At 38.6% G+C, this 21,199-nt stretch overlaps 1 protein-coding gene across 2 annotated transcripts; it reads left to right on the top strand.

Annotated features, from left to right (window-relative positions):
- The first annotated feature begins 1,489 nt into the window (after nucleotides 1-1,489).
- Nucleotides 1,490-20,932, top strand: thbs2a (thrombospondin 2a). 2 transcript variants are annotated; one of them, XM_028006757.1, is made up of 23 exons: nucleotides 1,490-1,892; nucleotides 2,327-2,398; nucleotides 2,631-3,184; nucleotides 3,372-3,456; nucleotides 5,544-5,743; nucleotides 6,651-6,791; nucleotides 6,874-6,967; nucleotides 7,309-7,479; nucleotides 9,074-9,250; nucleotides 10,770-10,943; nucleotides 11,251-11,378; nucleotides 11,481-11,633; nucleotides 12,629-12,847; nucleotides 12,939-13,046; nucleotides 13,579-13,738; nucleotides 13,839-13,957; nucleotides 14,041-14,275; nucleotides 16,116-16,343; nucleotides 16,472-16,743; nucleotides 16,907-17,004; nucleotides 17,082-17,221; nucleotides 19,231-19,261; nucleotides 19,588-20,932. In XM_028006757.1, exons 2-23 carry the CDS (start codon nucleotides 2,332-2,334, stop codon nucleotides 19,589-19,591), a joined length of 3,558 nt encoding a protein of 1,185 aa, XP_027862558.1. In that variant the 5' UTR covers nucleotides 1,490-1,892; nucleotides 2,327-2,331; the 3' UTR covers nucleotides 19,592-20,932. The 2 variants fall into 2 exon arrangements, with proteins under 2 accessions (XP_027862558.1, XP_027862559.1); XM_028006758.1 differs by lacking the exon at nucleotides 19,231-19,261 and having other exon boundaries at nucleotides 1,493-1,892.
- The last annotated feature ends 267 nt before the right edge of the window (nucleotides 20,933-21,199 follow it).

The following is a 21,199-nucleotide window of genomic DNA, read 5'->3' as shown; positions in this document are numbered from 1 at the left end:
TGGTCTGCTTTTATGAACCCAGGTAAAAGACATGAAAATAATCAATTAAGTAGCTCTATTAATAATAATTAGAACATAAGGATAATAGAATGTAGTTACAGTTGTACAATGGTTTCAATGCAGTTTACTTCTATAGTGTCAATTCAAGACAGATTTGTTGTATCAAATGTAAAGTTTAGTGGATAAGAGAGGATGGTGTATGGCTTCCTATAGTGGCCTCTTAGTTCCAGTGAAAGAAACTCATAATTATTTTGCATACCAATACTGTCAAGGTCCAGTCTCCATGGAAATAGTTTGGAGGTAAACTGTTCAGTTCAGTCCCAACATGACTGTGCATCAGTGCACAAATCAAGGTCTGTTAAGACATGATTTAACAAGTTTGGTTTTGAAGAAGTTGACTTACCTGAATCTACAAACCAGGGCAACATTAGTGTTTGACCTCAAAATGCTTGTCTTCAAAATGGTCAAAAACACTCCTGAACCTTTAGGAAAGCCTAACTGCAAACAATTAGCATCCATAATGCATTCATAGCATTATATGAATTAGCATTCGTATATATGAATGCATTATATGAATTAAAATTCATATAATGAGCTCATTATATGAATGCAACACTGATAAAAAGCATTGTTAAAGGGTTAGTAAAGGAGTCATATTGACTTCCTGACTGTCAAATAGAGCAGTTTTTAAAAAAAGAAACAGAGGCTCAATGCCAAGGCATTAAATTACAAAATCAAATTTCTCTTAAGTCATATTTTGTATAAATAGCATTTTTATAACAACTCGATGTAGCATATATCCAGTATAGTTACTTGATTGTTCTATAAAAAGGCACTTTGTTCTTGAGTAATACATATTAATGTTCTTTTAAATCATCAATTATAATCAAGCCAGTTTTCTTTTGGTAATCTGAGCTCAGTTTCACTAATCACACTCAAGCTTGATTACTGTCATTACTGTCACCTGCATAATCATGTAAGAGAACCTGTCCGATAACACGAAGAAAGCTAAAAGATTTCTAAAAGAAACACATGCTTAAATCTAATGAAATTCAAGAAAAGATGAGTAACAGTCATTGGCAAAGTGCGTACTTAAATCCAATTGAGGTGCTGACATGACGTTAAACCTTCAACTCCAAGGTTTGGATAGATTCCCCCCTAAGTAAAAGAAACTAGATAACTCGGGTTATATGTTAATGCCAATAAAATATATTCAATGATATGAAGCACGTGTGACAAAAAAGGAGGGGGAAAAAAAACAGCATTAGCCTATGGGGCGGAAATAGCCTACTGTTTCTGGCGCTGTTTTAGCGATGTACATAAAATCAAATCTGCTTCTCTGTTTGTTTTTAAGTGAGCTCCTTTCAGAGACGGTGACTCAGCTGCCAGCACAGTGGGAATGAGGGCTTTGCAGGGAGGGAACCAGCTGGGCATCAAGGTGGAAAACATCAGGGGAGGGGCCACGTGTCCAACATTCAGGCCCTTCGAGTGCGGATAAGATCTTTACGCAATAGCTGTCGGAAGATTTCTTTTATGTAACTGTCTCATGACAACCCACCGCAAACCGTTCATCCTAGAGAAACGGTGACAGACGAGCTCTCCTGCAAGCCTCTAAATATAAGAGGAGAGAGAGAGAGGAGCGAGAGCCCCAGTCACTGCCGTGCCTCGACTCCTCCAGACTGGATGTAGCGGAACAAGGTGGACTTGGAGCGGTTTTTTTTTTTACGCACGGGGTTTGCAGGAAATACCGCATCTCATTCATTTCGTCCTGAGTTCTAACTATAAAATAAGCTGCTTCCGTTTCAGTTTTAGCGATTCCGCTTTTGCTTTGCGGGTGGATATAAGTCCGCGTTTTAAAAAAAGTTTAAAAAATAAAAAATTGAATTCATCAGGTAAGTTAAGCTTCATGAACGGATTTATCTTTAACTCTTTTTTCTTATGGTTTGATTGATGTTTTAATCTTAAAAAAACAACAACCGAAAAGGCAACTTTTGATGCTTTTTAGTAATGAAAATTATTTCTAGACAACTGTACAGTTAAAGTACTTTGGAATATATTTAAATATAACCGCACAATTATCCATAGTTACTTTTCCTCTATGTCATTCTTTCTTTTATATCTAATAGAGAGGAGGACATCAATACATTAAAATTATGTTAAATGTAATTTTATTTCCATAGATTTTTGAAATAATCTTCCATATACTGCAGCATACTGTATAATTTCTTACCCGAAAAGCTGACAGAGATAAAATATTTCTCATCAAACTGAATGTTAGACTAAGTAATCACTTCAAAAGCTAATAAAATATCTTTGTTTTATGAAGGAAATATGATACTCAGGAGAAGTTTCCTCTTCTTATTGTTCATATCCACATTCCATCAAGTAACACCGCAAGGTATGTAGATCTTTATAAATCATCTATTTATTTTAAGTTATGCACACTGATTTAATTATGTGTAAAATTAATACTAAGTCTACAAGACTTTGCTTCCTTTTGAAATGAGTTTAAGCTTGTGATAATGATTAGTTATTCTATTATTGACAGGTTTCCTGGTTCTGATTAGAATCCGTAGTTGTAAATAGTAATTTGATTTCCTATTTTCATCCCTTCCTTGACTGATTTCAAGATGGAGAGCAGGAAGATGAAACATCATTTGACCTGTTTGAAATCAGCCACATTACGCGCAAGACTCTGGGGGCCAAACAGTTCCGGGGTCAATACTCCGATCTCCCTGCCTACCGCTTCATCCGCTTTGACCACCTGCCCCCAGTCAGTGCCCCCATACTGAAACAAATACTACAGCAGATCCAGAACAACGAGGGCTTTGTGTTCATCGCCAGCATCCGGCAGGATCGCTCCTCGAGGGGCACCCTGATTGGCCTGGAGGGCCCCGACGGCCGGCGGCAGTTCGAGATTGTCTCCAATGGACGGGCCAACACCCTGGACCTGGTGTACTGGGTGGACGGTTCGCAGAACGTGGTCTCATTCGAGGATGTGGACCTGGCCGACTCGCAGTGGAAGAACATCACACTTCACATTCATGGGGAAAACGCAAATCTGTTTGTGGGCTGCAGCTTGATCGACAGCTTCATCCTGGATGAGCCCTTCTATGAACACCTTCAGGCCGATGGGAGTCGAATGTATGTGGCAAAGGGATCGATTCGTGAGAACCACTTCAGGGTAAGATGAAGAGAGTCTTCTGAGATCAGAATTATGGTCTTCTTGCATGAGAAACAATACCGGTATTGAAAGAAGAGGGTTAAGGATAAAAAGTTGTGATCAGAATTGGTAAAAACATATTATACCTTTAGAAAGAGTTCTTCCACCAAGAGATTCAATAACCAGAAGTTGTTTTTTTGTCTAACAGGGCCTCATTCAGAATGTGCGCTTCATCTTTGATACATCAGTGGAAGACGTCCTCCTTAGTAGAGATTGTGAAGTCACAAGACTAGGTGAGAGACAAGTGTTTATTTGGAAAAAAAGAAGAAAACCTTATAGTATTTATCTAAAGGTTCCTGGCATTCTGTGGAAGTTGAGATCTTTCATGATCTTTCTCAATCCAAAACATGAATCAAATTTGCAGTTCAAATTTATCAGAACTGCAAAGTGTTTCGAGGCTGATCCTTGCAGATGTGCTTTGGAGACTCCTTCACATGCAACTTCCTTCCATACAACCACCCTTACATGTGATGTCTGTATATTTTGTTAAATATCCACCGCAGCAACCAGTTTACCTCTACTGTATGAATCTAAGGACTTCCATATAGGTCAAAAAGAGGCTCGCAGATACGTGGCTTGTGGAAACAGCGGTGCCGACGCAGTGGCTCGAGGTCGAGCGGTGAACAAAAAGAGATGCAGATGCTTACATTTATTTCCATTGGCAGTGGACTTGGAATAATATCCTGGGAAAGAAAATAGAAAAAGTGAAGGCAACACTGCAGATCACAGAGCTTCCAGCTGCTCGCATGCACACACACACACGCATTTGTGGTGAGATCATAAACTGGCTGCTTTAGTTGCTTTTCTCAGCTGAAGCTTGGTCCAATTTAAAAAAAGGACCTCATGATCTTTAGCAGGACTCAAGTACCAGCTATGGAGAGCAAATTGAAACACAGGTACCTTTTACAACACACTGCAAGGTTTCCAGGTCTGGAAGTTGATACTTTTGTGCGTTATTGCAAAGTGAGTCCACTTTGCAATACTACATTACTACAGTGAGTAGTAATGTCCTGTGTTCCAGTGGTTGTTGGATATGTGTTGCCACAAGAAGTGTTAAATTCCAGCTAAAAAGAGTTTATTTGTTTAACAAATGTCACCAAGGCGTTTAAACCTTCTGCACACTCACTGGTGCCAGTCGAGCTTCCACCCTGGCAGAGAGTTTAATGCAAAACGACACCCATAAACCCACACAAACCACTCTCATAAAAGCCAACACACCGGACATTAATGAGTAGCGTTAAAATTAGCCCCCTCATTTCGCTCTCTGTTGAAATCTTTCCTTGCTATGCTTTGAAAAAGCACACCATGTCAATCAGGGAGAGGGGAGAATGCATAAACGCTTTCACAGACAAGCCCTCCTGAAATTTAAATGGATCCAGCAGACTGGGGAGGAAATAAAACATTGTGGGACATCACTGGGCAAGTCGAATGACTTTTTGATTTAGAGTCCCCGATCTGCTGTTAATCTTCACCAATTTACATCGCCAGATCCAAGCAGATACGTGCTTGTGTGTTGGCAGGATGACAGGTGTTCCATAGAGCTTTTTGATATTCCTCTTGTTTATTCTGGAAATTACGCATTCGCAAACTCTGCTGTGATATAATTAAACTTCCGAGTTTAGACAGGCAAACTGAGGGAAATGGAGGTGTAAACTGTGAGGGAATGCAGGTAGCTATTATGTTATAAGGTTCGCTGCAAACTCCTCCCAGAAAAGATGTCCTTTCCTGCTGTGTGGACTTGTATTTCTGCCTCCTTGTCCTGTGACCTGTCTGTGCAAAATTCCCAGCTGGTAGACATGTTATGCTTGGCTGGGTTTCCTGCTGCAGATGTGTTAACGGTGCAAAAAAACTTGGCAGTTAGCCTCATTTTGCCCTTTAAATTGGCCAGTAGCTAGAAGGTCTGAAGGATTAGGTTCTAGTGGCTGTAACTGAGAGATTTTCACTGACTTAACTAAGATTATCTGATAAAATTCAAGTAAATTTGTTGGAGAGGTCTACCTATTTTAGAGGTCTTCTGAAGCAGGGCCTTGTATCCTCCAACACTGTTGGAGGTTACAAGGATGCACTGTTAGAAATCATAAAGATTCATAAAGCTAATTCTTGTTTAAATCAAACATGGCTACAAACTGCACATCTGGTTTTAGCGCATTAAGCATCGCAGTAGCTATATTGTGCATTACATCGTCTGTTGGCCTGCTTCTACAAAACAGGAAATCACATTGTCTGCAGATCATAAACCTCATGTTTCAACAATGATCTCAAATGTGTTTCCCATCACCAACTTGTAGCGGCTTACATCTCTTCTGCCTCTCTCTTTTAGACGATGACAACGGCTTGAGAGAGAGTGCAGAGATTGTGGATGTAAGCCCGCCCATCACCACAAACATCATAGGTCCAAAGACAGACGACCTGGGTGCAGATATGTGTGAACGCTCCTGTGAGGAACTTAGCACCATGTTCCAAGAGCTGAAAGGTCTGCGTGTGGTTGTCAGTAACCTCATTGACGGTTTGCAGAAAGTGGTAAGTGAAACTGATTGGACCAAGGACATTCCTTTGTTTGTTTCCAAAATTGTATTGATTAATTCAAATTACACGTGTGTAAGAAACAAACTAGGGCAGCTGTCCCCTAGTCTTTAATGTGGCATCCATAAAGTAAGACATTTAAATTGGGTTACTGGGTAACCTAGTTTTGTCTGAAAGTAAACAGCACAAAGCCGCAGGACTGTTTATAGAGCGGGCTGTGATAACTGAACCCGTTTGACTTCTGGTATCTGTGGCAGCATGAGTCAGACAGATTTTATGACATGTTACATGTGGACATAGGAAGTGTTCCCCTGGCAGTGGCTCGGTCCAGTCTAATGTCTGACTTTGTTTAAACAGCTCTTGCGTTTCCTCTGGGAGCCTCCCAGCAATAAGAGACTGTGGGCATGAACCTTAGGGAAAAAAAGTGGTTGGTATGGGAAGGGTCCCTGAGGCTCTTCCAGATCGAGTGGTGTCTTACACTCTAGTGCTGCACACTGCTGTTTCCCGATTAAAGAGGAAGCTTGCACAGTGAAACACTCAAATCTTTGGCAGCGGTTAATCGACTGACAGTTCCCAAGGTTTGAAGGAGTCCAGCCACAGATCCCCTGGTCTCCAAGTGGGTTGGAGGTTGTATTGTGCAAAGGAAAGCAGGAGGTTTTACTGCTGTGTTAGCTCAGAAGCAAGAAAAAAAAAAGAAGTCTAGTGTTATAACTGCGACCGCTCAGCTGGATGACTGATCTTTCTCACACTCCCTGATTTACCCTAACACGTGTTCCTAACATAATCGTTTTGTCTGTATTTGATCTTCATACCTACAACAGCCAGACGTACCTTTATATAACGAGCATGCCTTAACTGTTTGTGACTGATGTCCTTGACTGCAAATCTGCTGGTATGTGTTCAGACAGAGGAGAATACAGTCATGAAGGAGGCCCTTGGGAGAATGAAGGACACTAAAGAGAAAAACATGTGCTGGCAGGACGGCCGCTTGTTTGAGGACAAGGAAGATTGGGTAGTGGACAGCTGCACTAAATGTAAATGCCAGGTAATTCCAGTTCATGTGGAAAAGTACACATTTACTGCTGATGTCTGTAAACTCGATAGACTCTATGATCTGCTAATTCCAGGAGTCCAAGATAGTGTGCCACCAAATTACATGCCCTCCAGTGGCCTGTGCCAGCCCTTCTTTAATAGATGGAGAATGCTGCCCCGTCTGCATGCGTAAGTAGATCGCGCAAACTCTGTTGATGCAAACATGAACCCAACTTGTTTTCTGCTCTATGTTCTTTCTTCTAAGCTAATGCTGCCGTGTACCATAAAAAACAATATTCCGTCCATGTTATGCTTTAATAGCACAGGACTCTTGCAGCCAGTTTGTCTGAGGGAGTAAACCACATATTTATTGACACTAAGAATGGCTTCTGTGGGTTCTTCAGATGAAGTCATTCGATAAACAGAGTGACATAAAGAATGAAAGCAAGAAGTTATGATCTTTTTCCAGTACTAAAATGCAAAAAATAAAAAATAAAAAAAATACAATAAGCAGATGTGAATTTTTCCAGCTAAAGACAGTGAAGACGGCTGGTCCCCTTGGTCGGAGTGGACAGAATGCACGGTCACTTGTGGGATAGGAACTCAACAGAGAGGTCGCTCATGTGATGCCACCAGTAACCCCTGCACTGGACCATCTATCCAGACTCGAAAGTGCAGCTTGGGAAAATGTGACAGCCGTGGTAAGTAGCTTGACTCATTTTTTCTCCAAATTGCCCTCATCCAGAAGTGGCTGCCTTTGCGATGTGATATTGCTCTGTCTGTGTTGAATTATCTGCGCTCCATTACCACATTGACTAATCGAAAACAAAACATTTGCATGACATGTGGGGAGGTGAGAACATAATGGAGCTGCATAAAAAGTCATCTCAGCTCATTTATGAGATGAGACTAAATTTTTCATAGTGCAAAACGCTGAGCTTTCGTCTTCATAAGTTTGGATCTGTCACAATATGTCTGAGTGTGAGTGAGGAACTGGATCTCATCGTTGACTTGAAGGGTGTGCCCTGTCAAAAATAATTCCAAATAAATCATTGGCAATGAGGGTGTTCCACTGTGCAATTACTCACCACTGGCTCCCATGCAAAAATATATAAAAATATTGGATTTTTTTACTGGGATGTTCTTTGTGTATTGCCCCCTTAAAGGTTTCTGTTGTTATTTTGCTTTTTTTTTTTTCATTTGACATGTTCAGATAACCAAATCATTGTTAATATCACACAAAGAAAACTTGAGTAGATATAAAAATGATTTTCAAGTGATGGTGGCATTTATTAAAGGAAGAAAGCTATCCAGCCCAGCGCCCCTGTCTAAACCAATCACTTACTATCATTTATCCCATTTTTCTGAATCAAGAATGCTTGACATTAAAAAAATTTAAGAAGAGTTGAGAAATAAACCTCATTGACATACACAACCATTTCTAAGGCATTGGGACACTGAGAGCCATTGTGGAGAACAGAAGAAAACTTGAAATAGTGGTGGCCCTTCCCACAAGTGGCTAGTTTACTAAAATTACTCCATGAATGCTTTGATCACTCATACAGGAGTGATCTTTTTTCTTTGTTTTGATAAAAGACAAAGGATTGTTGGAACTGATAGTTGAGCATCAGATGATGCTCAAACATTATTGTTTACACAATTGGACAGCAATGTGGAGCACATTACCCAGGAATTATCTTTTTTGAGCCTTTGAAGGGCTCAAAAGAAAAAAATCCGAATTAAGGATTTGAAGTGGCTAAATCAAAAGCCTGACTTAAGAAAGTTCAGTCATGCTGGAAAATTCTCCAGCACATTAGTGAATTAAGACAGTTCTGCAAAGAAGTTGGATTTGTTTGGGTAGCTTTTTGCACACAATAAATGAATTAATCATTATTAAAACTGCTTTTTATGTCACCTGTGCTTATCTAAAACATGTAGATGCAACCATTTTGTTTCCATTTTTGCAGATATTTTTCACAGCTTGATTTTTAGTATAGGCTACAGTTCTCAATATGGGATTTGATTGGTTAATGGACCATCATCTGTGATTGCTTTGAGCTACCATTATTCAGGATGTATGTGAGGCACTAAAACTGTCTTAACCACAAGAAGAGGAGTTTGACTATGATAACATAAATAGTGGTGTAAACATTGCATTTCAAAGTGGGCAGCTTTTTCCCACTATCACACAATGTTTACTGTTTACAGCTAAACATGGGTGGAAATCTAAAAGGCAACATAGAATATATGTGTTTTGGTGATGTCTGCATGATAGGTGTTCCTCTCTATCTCCAGTTCGCCAGGATGGGGGTTGGAGTTTGTGGTCGCCTTGGTCGTCTTGCTCGGTGACCTGTGGAGAAGGGCAGATCACCAGAATACGGCACTGCAACGCTCCTGTACCACAACTGGGTGGGAAAGACTGCGAAGGGAGCGGGAGAGAGACTCAGAGCTGCACTGCCAAACCTTGTCCAAGTGAGTATTTTAGCTAAAGAAAAGATTTCTCAAAAAGAAGCATCTTTGTTAGAAATGTCTGCTGTGTTCACATGTCCAACATTCAGTCCTTGGCTTCCCTCAGGGCGACATTCCCCATGTGCTCTGGACTGAGCTGCTGTCAGTCTGTCAGGAAGCGTTGAGCAAAATAAGCTCAGTTTGTTTTGTTTTGTAGTCTCAGGGTACATATTTCTGTTTCTGCAAAGTTCTTTGTTTCAAAAGGAAAAAGGATTAGAAAATGATTAAGTAATAAAAGGCAGAGTTTAAAAAAATTCACAGCACTCAAAATTTGTTACACAAGTGTTTTAATTGGCATTGTATCATTTATTCTATCAAAATAAAAGAAAAACGTCGTAGTTACCCTTGCAACACGTTATTTGCTTTTAACAAAAATATCTGATGAACAGAAAATTATTGTACATCATTAAATTTACTTAGGTAATACTTTTTAGAGTCAGCTTCTGCAGCAATTATAGCTGGAAGTCTGTTAGACATCAGTATGACTATAAATTTGGCAGATCTTGTCACTGGGATTTCTGCTCATTTATCAAGGCACAGCTGCTTCATCTTCATCAAGCTCGATGGGTGCAGCTGCTGTGCAGTAATATTTAAATCATACCTCAAATTTTTCTTCAGCCTGTGGTTTGGACCATTCCAGGAACTTAAAATATTTCCCTTAAGGCTGTTGCTTTAGTATTATGCTTGGGTGCACTGGCATGTTGAAAGACAAATCTCTGTCCCAATCTAAGGTATGTGGAGAACTAAAAAAGCTTCACCTCAACAACTTTCATGTATTTAATAATATCCATAACTGATTTGATTTTGACCCAGGTCAACGTGTTACCACACTACGATGCTGCCACTGCGGTGCTTTTGCCTAAGACGCTTAGTTTTAGTGATTTGTTTTATTAGTGCCAAAAGTGCTTTCTTAATTGAGTAATTATCAACTTTTTTTTTCTTTCTTCTATGAATTCAAGCTATTTTTGTGTGAGCAGAAAATGTTCTTTAGGCTTTGCTTTCCATATCCTATTAACAAATTTAACAGTGTGAAAGTAGCTTCATAATCAAATTGATGGTTTTTTTACCCACTGCAAATGCATAATGGCTTATTTATTAGTAAATGAAAAAATAATTAAAGAAATGTTTCATTCCTTATATGAAGGTTGAGGTTAGTTTTTAAAAGCTTGGTAAAGATTAATGGATTGATGCGCAAATCCTCAGAACTGAAGAGGGGGACTTAATCTCTGACATGACTGTAAACTAGTTTGTACAAAGAGTAACATAGGTGGCCTGGTTTTATTTAAAAATAACAAATAATCTGACATTAAATTAGAGAATATAATCCTAATTTAGGGTGTCTGAATAAAGGGAGCAATATGATTTAATTGTATTTGTATATGGTGTAGACAAAATCTATTGTAATGCTTTAGAAAAGGAGAAATGAATTAAATTAGATATTTAAGCACTGTATATCTAATCTGTGATCTATTTTCCCTTGTAGTTGATGGAGGCTGGGGACCGTGGTCTCCTTGGGCAACTTGCTCTGCAACATGTGGAGGAGGAATCAAAAGTCGTTCCCGTGAGTGCAACAGTCCTCATCCTCAGTATGGTGGCAAGAAGTGCATTGGAGAGGCTACCGACAGCGACAGCTGCAACAAGGAAGACTGCCCTATCGGTGAGCTCAACGTTGCATTTTTTCAGTTATTACCACAACAGGTTTCAGGTTTGCAAACAACAGAAAATGTCTTCAGATCATAACTTTGGTTTAAGCAAAAATGTCTAACTTTGCTGGAGGTATAGCAGTTCATTTATTAGGACAATGTGGTGACTAGAAATTCAGGTTGTGTCACAAAGATACTACCAAACTGCCAGGAATTATCAACAGTCTGTTATGACTACTACAAAAAAGACATGTTTGCAGATTTACTTTCAAATGTCACATTGTGCTGTGTTTGTTTCCATCTATCTCTCTTCCCTGACAGATGGATGCCTGTCCAACCCTTGCTTTGGAGGGGTTGACTGCAGCAGCTCAGCAGACGGTTCCTGGGAATGCGGCCCCTGTCCTGCTGGTTTTCGTGGAAATGGTACTCATTGCAAAGACATTAATGAGGTAAAACCCAAAGACAGTCTTTAGTACTCAATGGGTTTCTCATACTTACTTTATTTGGGTTCTTTTTTTCATTTTTCCAATGCATTTGTTTTGCCTTTCTAGTGTGACATGGTGTCTGATGTTTGTTACAAAGTGGGTGAAACACAGCGCTGCATCAACACTGATCCGGGTTTCCACTGTCTGCCTTGCCCAAAGCGCTACAAAGGCACACAGCCCTTTGGTATGGGTGTTGAGGCAGCCAGGAAAAACAAACAAGTGAGTTTTTGTTGCACTCATCTCTATTAGGATGATAGATAACCTCAAAGAAGTGAAACAAGAGAAGGAATGGATTTCCAGAAGCAGATCCCTGGTATTTTGGTGTTGGATCCAAATGTATAAATGACTAAAGCAGCAACTATATGTGAATATGACTTAACTTTACAAAAAAAAAATAATACTAATAACAATAATCAGCACCAGTAGAATATTGAGGATAGAGGAGAAGATGAAGTAGGTTGGAGTAACTCCTAACAATAAGCATATGTCATACCTCTCTGGTTCTGGTAAGATCAGAAACAGACTGACCCAGTTCTTATACTTGTTTTTGAGTTTGATATTATAAAAACAAAGTCACAGCTGTTACATTTTATCTCTAGAATAGGTATTGGGACATTCCATATATAACACGCTCCACTGGAACACTGTTGTTTTTGCTGTTTTGACCCCAGAAATTATGGGAAACTAAAAAATAAAAAATAAATCAAGATCCTCTTAACATCAGTCATGTTTTATTTCCCTTTGTAATGCTCTTTATGCTCAGCAGATGCTTGTCTGATTTCACATTGGCTTATTTCCAAATGAACTCATTTTGAAAACCATCTTGTCATTGGAAATAAAAATGCTTCATTGCACATATGTGTTTAAAAGCTGGATCATGCTATTAGTTTGGCCTCAGTACACTCACTGTGTGGTATTTAAAATGGATGAAAGTTCATCCTCTGGTAATGTGGTGTGCTTGTGTGCTGTATTAGGCAACAGTACTTGCTAACATGGAATTCAATCCAAAAGGATCTCATAAAATCGATTGTACCTGGAAGTGAACCCTGCCTTGGGTTGTTTATAAACAACAGTGATTACAGAGATTTAATCTGATTTTTTGAGTTGAATCTTTTCAGTGCAGGCCACTCCAGTAACTGTTGGTCTTTGAAGAAAACTTGAACATCTGTATTCATAAAACTGCTCCACTTCTTGTTCGTTTGTGTTTTTCTTAGGTATGTGAGCCAGAAAACCCATGTAAAGAAAAGACCCACAGCTGTCACAAATATGCTGAATGTATATACATCAGCCACTTTAGTGACCCAATGTACAAATGTGAGTGTCGCACTGGCTACGCTGGAGATGGCTTTCTATGTGGAGAGGACTCAGACCTGGATGGATGGCCCAATCAGAACCTGGTCTGCAGTGCCAACAGTACATACCACTGCAAAAAGGTATTTTGAGTGACTGGTTTGGAAGTTGCCCTCCATGCTGTGACACGAAACTCAGCTGATGAATCTTGTGAACTTCTTGTAACCATTTCAGGATAACTGTCCTAACCTACCAAACTCTGGACAAGAAGACTTTGACAAGGATGGACAAGGAGACGCTTGCGACAAGGATGATGACAATGATGGAATTATGGACGAACGAGTATGAGAATTTTATAAACTTTTACTATTTCTAACAATTATTATCACAAAAGACGTCAGAGGACTCATGATAATTTAGATTAAAATTGGCAGAACCCAGTAGTTTATTTTTGTCAAAGAGCAACCTCACATTTCTGCTCAGGTGAGCAACGATCTAAATGAAATATGAAAGAAAGGGAAATTTTGCTTAACTTAAAATTATCCACAGTGCATTGTGATGTGGATGGTATCTAGTTTCAATAAATTGCAAGACATTTCTGTGGTTCTGAAGAACTAGAGAAAGTAAGACTTCAAGCAGATAATGAATTAATGTCTTTGGATAATCTTTAGATTATTCAAATAAAATAAGCATAAATTATACTGCTCTCTAACAAATCAATATAATGTTACCTTGAAATCAGAAACAGGTCTTGTGAGGGTTGTTCTTTTATCTTACATTCTTTGTTCTGTGTCTGAATAAGCAATAATATATATTAAGAGCTTAAAGATTTACAAAAAAAAAGACATTAACAAACATGCTCTTCCCTGCACAGGACAACTGTCCCCTCCTTTACAATCCCCGCCAGTTTGACTTTGACAAGGACGAAGTAGGTGACCGCTGTGACAACTGTCCCTATGAACACAACCCTGCACAAATAGATACTGACCATAACGGTGAAGGCGATGCCTGTGCTGTGGACATTGATGGAGATGGTAAACTGACCATGCTTGTTTTTGAACTGAAGCACAACTGACTATTAAATCTATGCACTAAAATAAAATTGTATGTTCTAATAGCAAATTTCTCTCACAGAAATTCAGAATGAAAATGATAACTGCCCCTATGTGTACAACACTGACCAGAAGGATACAGACATGGACGGGGTTGGTGACCAATGTGACAATTGCCCATTGCTTCATAATCCTGACCAGGTAGTATATCCTACACCGCAAAGAATGAAACCACACAATAGGTATATGAAGTATCAATGACTATATTTGTATCTGCTCAACAGACTGATGTGGATAATGACCTGGTTGGAGACCAGTGTGATAATAATCAGGACATTGATGAAGATGGCCATCAGAACAATTTGGACAACTGTCCTTATGTGGCCAATGCCAACCAGGCAGACCATGACAAGGATGGAAAAGGAGATGCCTGTGACTATGATGATGACAATGATGGCATAGCTGATGACAAGGACAACTGCAGACTGACACCTAACCCAGACCAAGAGGATGCCGATGGTGAGGATGTGGCCTTTAAATGATTTAACGTTCCAGATGTGTGAAGGCTACATTCGTTCAGCAGGTCACTCCTGGAAATTCTTGTTTGTTTTGATTACATGTGTAATCGCACTACTCCCACTGTTCAGTTCCAGAGAAAATTTCTGTAGATACAATAGATATTTACTGAGAAATCAACTGGTGATTGTATTTTCATCTTTATCTGATCAGTTAGAAACTTATAAAAACAAATATTATAATGAAAAGTTTCTCAAAAACATGCTACATGGTTGCATTAAAAGCAACATCCTTTGGGGTCAAGGATATTACTCAGGGAGTGACAGCAGTTCATTCAAACTGTGGAAGAGCGAGAGAGAGCAATACTTCTAGCAGATAGCAGGAAGGGTTATGAGGAGGGGAAATTTTACATATTTGGCTATCATTTAACTTGCTGAATTTAGAAGTGTTGGATGTTTTTGGAGTTATGGTGAGCACCTACATTTTTCAGGGAAAATAGAAACTGGTCTTTTAAATAGTTCTAGCAATGTGAATCTAACTTGCTTCTTTAGAAAATAAATTTGGCTGAAATCTGGATCAACAAGTCAAAAGTTTACGAAAGTATGTCAGTGATCAGCCTCATGCTTCTGATTTGTTCATCTCAATCTAAAAAAAATCTGAAGAATATTTTTTCTAATAGTTTATTCTTAATTCATGATCTCTACAATATCTTTGTGGGTTGTTTTTGTCTTTTCTAACAATCCAGATATTTCATCTTTTGCTTTTAAATCACATGAATTCCTTGAAGTAAATGTATTTTGGAGTATATATTTAATTATGTTGACATGTAGAAAAGCAGGAGAAAGTTGAGTTTTGCAGAACTGAAGCATCCAAAAAAAGCTCCATCCTGGTTTTCACACAACTGGTTTGTTTCCTGTCCAAACTCTAACTAAAACATACACTTGGTCAGTGTTATTACTATAATTTTTCGCCTGATGGATGGCTCCTCCAAATACTACATTGTTTTTCTTCTATTTATATTCTGGTTATACACTGTATAGCTAAACATGCATGCTCCAGTATTTTCTAGTCCTGCTCTTCCAAACTCCACGTAGTCACTATTTGTTCTCACTACTCAGTGAGGTTTTGAGTTCTCCCTGATGCTCAGCAATTAGTTTCCCTACAGCAGGTGTGAAGTACAGCGACTGTGGAAAAAGTCGACAACTTAGTCGGCACGAGTGATGTCATTCTGCATGGCTTAGCGGGCCAGAGGTGTACATGCCAGGTTGTGAAGTTTTTATTTCCTTTCAGCTTTTCTCGTGATTAATCCAAAGAGCCCCATTTAAAGCAGGGTTACCTGGAGTTTGTACAGCTGTCTGTAAATGGAAACAGACCAGAGTAGGAAAGCTCTGGAGAGGATGCCTTCACACTCTGTAAAGCTTGTCAGATAGTGTTAATTTGATAGAGCCATTTTAGTTCATTAGGACAGTAACAAAGATGCTGAAAAAAGGAAGCTGGTTACTTCCTTATAGTGCTCCTTTCCTAACTACTGGCTTATCTTCATCCCCGCTTTCCCAGCACACAGTCCAACTCCAACATACGTCAGACTGTACGTTAGTAATACTTGTGGAAATTGTCACAACAAGAAAAAAAGGATTTGCTTTAGTATACTTGGCCTGGGTTTGAAAGCCCCCTTTTCTGGGAGGAATTATTTTTCCGTCCATTTTTCATTTTAACTTGCGAATGTTTCTCAGTAGTGGGAGTGTTGGGATACTTACATCAGCGTACAGCTGTTTTTCAAACCTATTCAAAAGTAGGTCACCCTTGTTGATGTTTATTTTAAATATTGCTTCATTCAAAACAGGTGATGGAAGAGGGGACGCGTGCAAAGACGACTTTGACAATGACAGCATCCCGGATATCCTCGACGTGTGTCCAGAGAACAATGCCATTAGCGTTACAGACTTCAGGAAGTTCCAGATGGTCCATTTGGATCCAAAGGGAACAACTCAAATTGATCCCAACTGGGTGGTCAGGCACCAGGGCAAAGAACTGGTTCAGACTGCAAACTCTGATCCAGGCATCGCAGTTGGTGAGCAGCACACATGCAAAATGTTTACCGTCAGACAAGCCTTTCATGCTGACACACTGCTTTCTAAAAGAAACCCTTTTGACTCTGTAGACTCCTAGGAATGTATCGTATCTATTTTCTTCCCGCAGGTTTTGATGAGTTCAATGCTGTGGACTTTAGTGGAACCATGTATGTGAACACAGACAGAGATGACGACTATGCTGGCTTTGTCTTCGGCTATCAGTCAAGCGGGCGCTTTTACGTTGTGATGTGGAAGCAGATCACACAGACGTACTGGGAGGACAAGCCATCCAAAGCCTTTGGCATCTCCGGCGTTTCACTTAAAGTTGTCAACTCAACCACAGGAACTGGGGAAAACCTCAGGAACGCTCTGTGGCATACGGGGAACACTGCCGGACAGGTAGGATCTTGTCCAAATGCTGTAATGACTTACAAATGTAGTCACAGCTCTTGGTTCTTTTCTATATTTTGCCTGGTCTTAGGCCCAAACTGTAATGTATTTCATTTAATAAACCAACAAAAAGTGAAATCTGTTTCAAAAGTTGAATTAATATTTTACATAGGTCCGCACTCTGTGGCATGACCCCAAAAACATTGGTTGGAAGGATTACACAGCTTACCGGTGGCATCTCATCCATAGACCCAAGACTGGCTTTATAAGGTAGGTCAACATATTTATCTGCCTGTATTCTTTTAACATCATGTTAATGTGTTAATGTCATGGCTTGTTCTCTTTAGGGTTGTGGTATATGAAGGGAAACAGATCATGGCTGATTCAGGACCAGTTTATGACAAGACATTTGCCGGAGGCAGGTTAGGCCTCTTTGTCTTCTCCCAAGAGTTGGTTTTCTTCTCCGACCTCAAATATGAGTGCAGAGGTAAGTTGGAACCATAACTATGTTTGTCAAACAAAACATTTTGCGAGCTTTGAAATATCTGGGTATCTCAGATGGTAATTACAAAGAAAGACTGTCATTTCATGGATATTTAGTTATTTAATTTGTCAGATGTCTAGTTTGCAACTTGACATTAATTAACCATAGAGATACAGCCAGACATAAGGACTGCCCACGCAATGTTTTTCTTTTAATAATTAGGAATATGAGGTATGATAAAATTAAATAAAATTACCACAATTTTACTGTACCAGGATATTTACACACATTTAAAATAGAAATGTCAAACATGGCCTCTGCTTTTATTTAAATATAGCAAAATCCCAATTATTTTGACTGCTGCTAAGCTCATCACAGCAACAGTCATTCAATTTTTTTTTTTATTCTGATACACAAACTTAAGAGCAAAAAAAAAAGAGAAAGAAAACTCCTAAATTTAGCTGTCGCTTTGGAAAACCTAGTGTATGAAATATGATCTAAATTTGCCTTTCTGCTCTTTACAGAATAAGTACAACAAACCTCTATAATTGGTTAATTATATGGTCTGTTTACTTGGCTGGAGACTCCAGATATGATGCCCTTAGCTTTCCAGTTGTAGTTTTGAACAGCATTATAAAAAATGATGGGTGATGTTCCTTTAGTTTTCACACCGTCATTGTTTTTCTTTTATTTGTTTGTTTGTTTGGTTTTTTTTACAACTGGATATAAAGAAGGCTGAATTTGTCTTTCTTGTGTTTGGGGGCAAAAAGGTGCAGTAGCCTTCATTAAGCCAGTAGCAACATGTACAGTTCAACACTTTTTCCAGCATCTCATTAGAAGAACTTTAAACTGAAGGAGTGGTGTAAGGGAGTAAACAGTTTTGAAATTTTGAAGCTATTAAACCTTTGTATCCCTTGAGCCTGTTAATCAGCCAATGCTTAATTAGGACACTAAGAACTTGCCTGTAGGAATGTTAACCTTTTCTGACATGAGTCAGAAAGTAGTTAATTATCCTTTATTTTGAAAAGTGAGAGAAGTAAACACTGAGAAACAGCCGTGTGAAAATACTGAGGTTTGTATTGCTTTGTTAACATAGCTGGACATGTGAATATTTAAAATCACTTTCAACAGCATTGAGGAATTAAAGTAAGTGAGACAATACATGTCAATGTTATCTATAAAATCTAATGAGAACATGCAACTTCTGAGGTTAAATAAATCTGGACAACTCAGTGTATCTCATCCGATGAACATTAGAAAATGGCTACTCTTCATTTTGAAGAAGCTTTTCCACATTTGATACTTTCTGTGTGATGGTTAAATTGAGAGTGAAACTCAAAAGAGCTTTCTGATGCTTTTAGAGGTAAGCCTCCAAAAATGCTCATTTGACATGAACACTAAGACTTGGAAATAATGAAGAGAGGAGTCTAAGCCTTAATTATTTGGACATGGTTGGAAACAACCAAATGACACATTCCAAGATAAAGAGGTCATACCTACTGTGAAGAACAGAGCTGAAGAGATGCTTTACTTTACCTGACTACTTCACAGCTATAAACTCTACAGTGGATCAGAAGGTGTTTGAGGAAAAAAATGTGTGAGATCATCTGTAAAAACAAAAACTGTGCCGAAGCAGAACTTGACTCTGCAATGTCACAATGACACAAAACAAACCAGTAAATCCACCAACGACTGGCTGAGAGTTCATAAATGGCATGGTATGAAAGACACTCCTCAATCATCAGCTGAAATGAGGATTAGAGTAAACTTTCTTGAAATGGCTACAAGAATCAGTTCATCTAATTTCTTTTTTCTTGTGTAGTGAGCAAAACAAATCAAATATTTTTGTTGCCAAACCACTTTCATTTTCAAAGATGGACAACAAAAGACTAGGAATCTTTTTTTTTACAGAGTCTAAATTCCTAATTGTTTCTCATCTCTGTGTGAACTGTTATTGTTTCATGCATGCATAGAAAATTTTGTAAACAATCAATATGTTTTCCAAACTTCAGATAAACCGGAGTTTCCAACAGTGTTCATCAGGTAATGGGGAAAGGGTTTGTATGTCGAGTGTGGTTGTTGTAAGAACAAAACTGCTGTTTCTGCTTGTCAGCTTGCCCATGCACAATGCCCCAGCTGCATTGTGAAAGGCCTTGTGCGTCAGTCCAAGGATCTTATGCTGAGTGCCAAGTGCTAAATTGTGGAAAATGAGCCTGCGGCACTTATTCACAATCACAGCCACATTGCTGAAGACACGCTTCCTAATGCCCACAGCGCACATGTTGTTTCTGCATTCTGCCTCTTTTTACTGTGGAGACTTTATCGTGAACTTAATACTGACTATAGTTGTCTCTCAAATCTTCTTGCAGATAATTGAGTTGCATGACAGACAGAAGATGGACGAAGGCAAGAAGCTTTCCAGTTGAACCCTGTCATCATTGAATCCTTCTGGAAATAAATAAGACTTTGCATTGGCGATCTTACATTGACAGAAAATGACATCATGGCAGATTTCAGTTTAAAAGTCCTATGCAATTTTTCCATTCATGGGAAGAAACTGAACATAGTAAACATGCTTAAAAAGCCTCTGCAGAATATAAAAAAGTACCTATTTTACATCTTTATCTTTATTGTGTGACCACTTGATGGAGAATCACTTACAAGGGAATCAATTATTTGTGATTCCCTGCATTTACCTTCTCGCTTTGACATGTAAGTGATTTCTATTGACAGATATTCTTTTGTTTTTACTCAGCTGTTGGTCAGTCATCTGTCAGAGCTCTGTCTGACAAAGCATAAACCAACCAGCTAATTAAAACCATAATCAACACTATTTCTCCTCATTCTTCTTATGATGAATGTGATTTAAAATGGGAAACTACAGTGATTGATTTCAACAATGCGAAAGATGTTTATACTAAGTCTGTACTATAATTTCTTTTGTAAATTATTTAGGCTCAGCCTGTTTTTTTTTGCATTTGTGCTAGTTTGTAAATAGTTTTATTTATTTGTTTACACTGATATATAGTTCAATATCACAAACAAGATGGCATACCACAAATATCTGAAGATTTTTAAGTGTCTGTCAGTTCTGTCAGCGATACTGTTTTTGAAAGTTGCTTAAAAATGATCATTTTCATACTTTGGTGACAAGGTATATTAATTGTGATTGTTCAGTTTAAGACATCAAAGTGATATGTATGTTTATCTTTGTCTATATGAGTTTAATCATCAAAACTGGCTGCTACAGTTTTTTTCTGAAGTGCCTGTTCCCCGGTAAGTCTAGTGTTGCCTAACAAATCACTTATATGCACCTGACAATCTGAGGGTCATTACATTTTGTGTTTAAGTCTTAAAAATTATAGATTGTAAAGACGTTTTGTTGCAAGCAGTTTTACACTCCTATGTTGTTTTTTAGTATCATTGGATATGTGGACCTTGACAGTGTTGACTGAAATGATTCCGTTTGAAGGTCTCAAAAGACAAAGTGTGACTGTACAGTGTGGCTTGGGATCATGATAGTGTCTCAGTTGATTGGCATTAATCTGTATATTGCTTATGTTCTTCCATGCTTGCTTTCCATCTTCTTTTACTTGAGATTTGCAATGCACAAAGTGTAAATGTTTTTTTTTGTTATTGTTATTTCTGTTTTGTTACATAGACATTTTTACAAATTTTCATTGTTCTGTTTACAAATAAACCATTTTATACCATTTTCTTGAACATTTGACTAAAAACTGAAATTGGCTGATGAATAATTTTACAAACAAGAAGTGTTTCACTTTCCTAAAACACTGCTTTCTTCAAATATCCAGATTATGTCTATTTAGCTCATATAATGAATGACAGGTGTGCTTAAAAAGGTGTTGGGGTTTTGTTCCTGGTTTATTTAGACCCAATAAGTCGTATTGGGCTGGCAGCACAAAAGCAATAAACCAAACTTAGTACCGCGAATGGGCAATATGGATAATTTGGCAAAGC

This window comes from Xiphophorus couchianus, chromosome 22, assembly GCF_001444195.1.
Source record: "Xiphophorus couchianus chromosome 22, X_couchianus-1.0, whole genome shotgun sequence".
NCBI lineage: Eukaryota > Metazoa > Chordata > Actinopteri > Cyprinodontiformes > Poeciliidae > Xiphophorus > Xiphophorus couchianus.
The sequence above is the reverse complement of the archived record's forward strand: the minus strand, read 5'-3'. Positions and strand labels throughout refer to the sequence as shown.

What these genes read in the sequence shown, in the direction of transcription:
- thbs2a (XM_028006757.1), top strand. Translation starts at nt 2,332, where the DNA reads ATGATACTCAGGAGAAGTTTCCTCTTCTTATTGTTCATATCCACATTC. An exon ending in CAAGGAAGACTGCCCTATCG is followed by an intron (nt 10,944 to 11,250) that starts GTGAGCTCAACG and finishes CTTCCCTGACAG; the next exon opens with ATGGATGCCTGTCCAACCCT. An exon ending in CCTCAAATATGAGTGCAGAG is followed by an intron (nt 17,222 to 19,230) that starts GTAAGTTGGAAC and finishes TCCAAACTTCAG; the next exon opens with ATAAACCGGAGTTTCCAACA.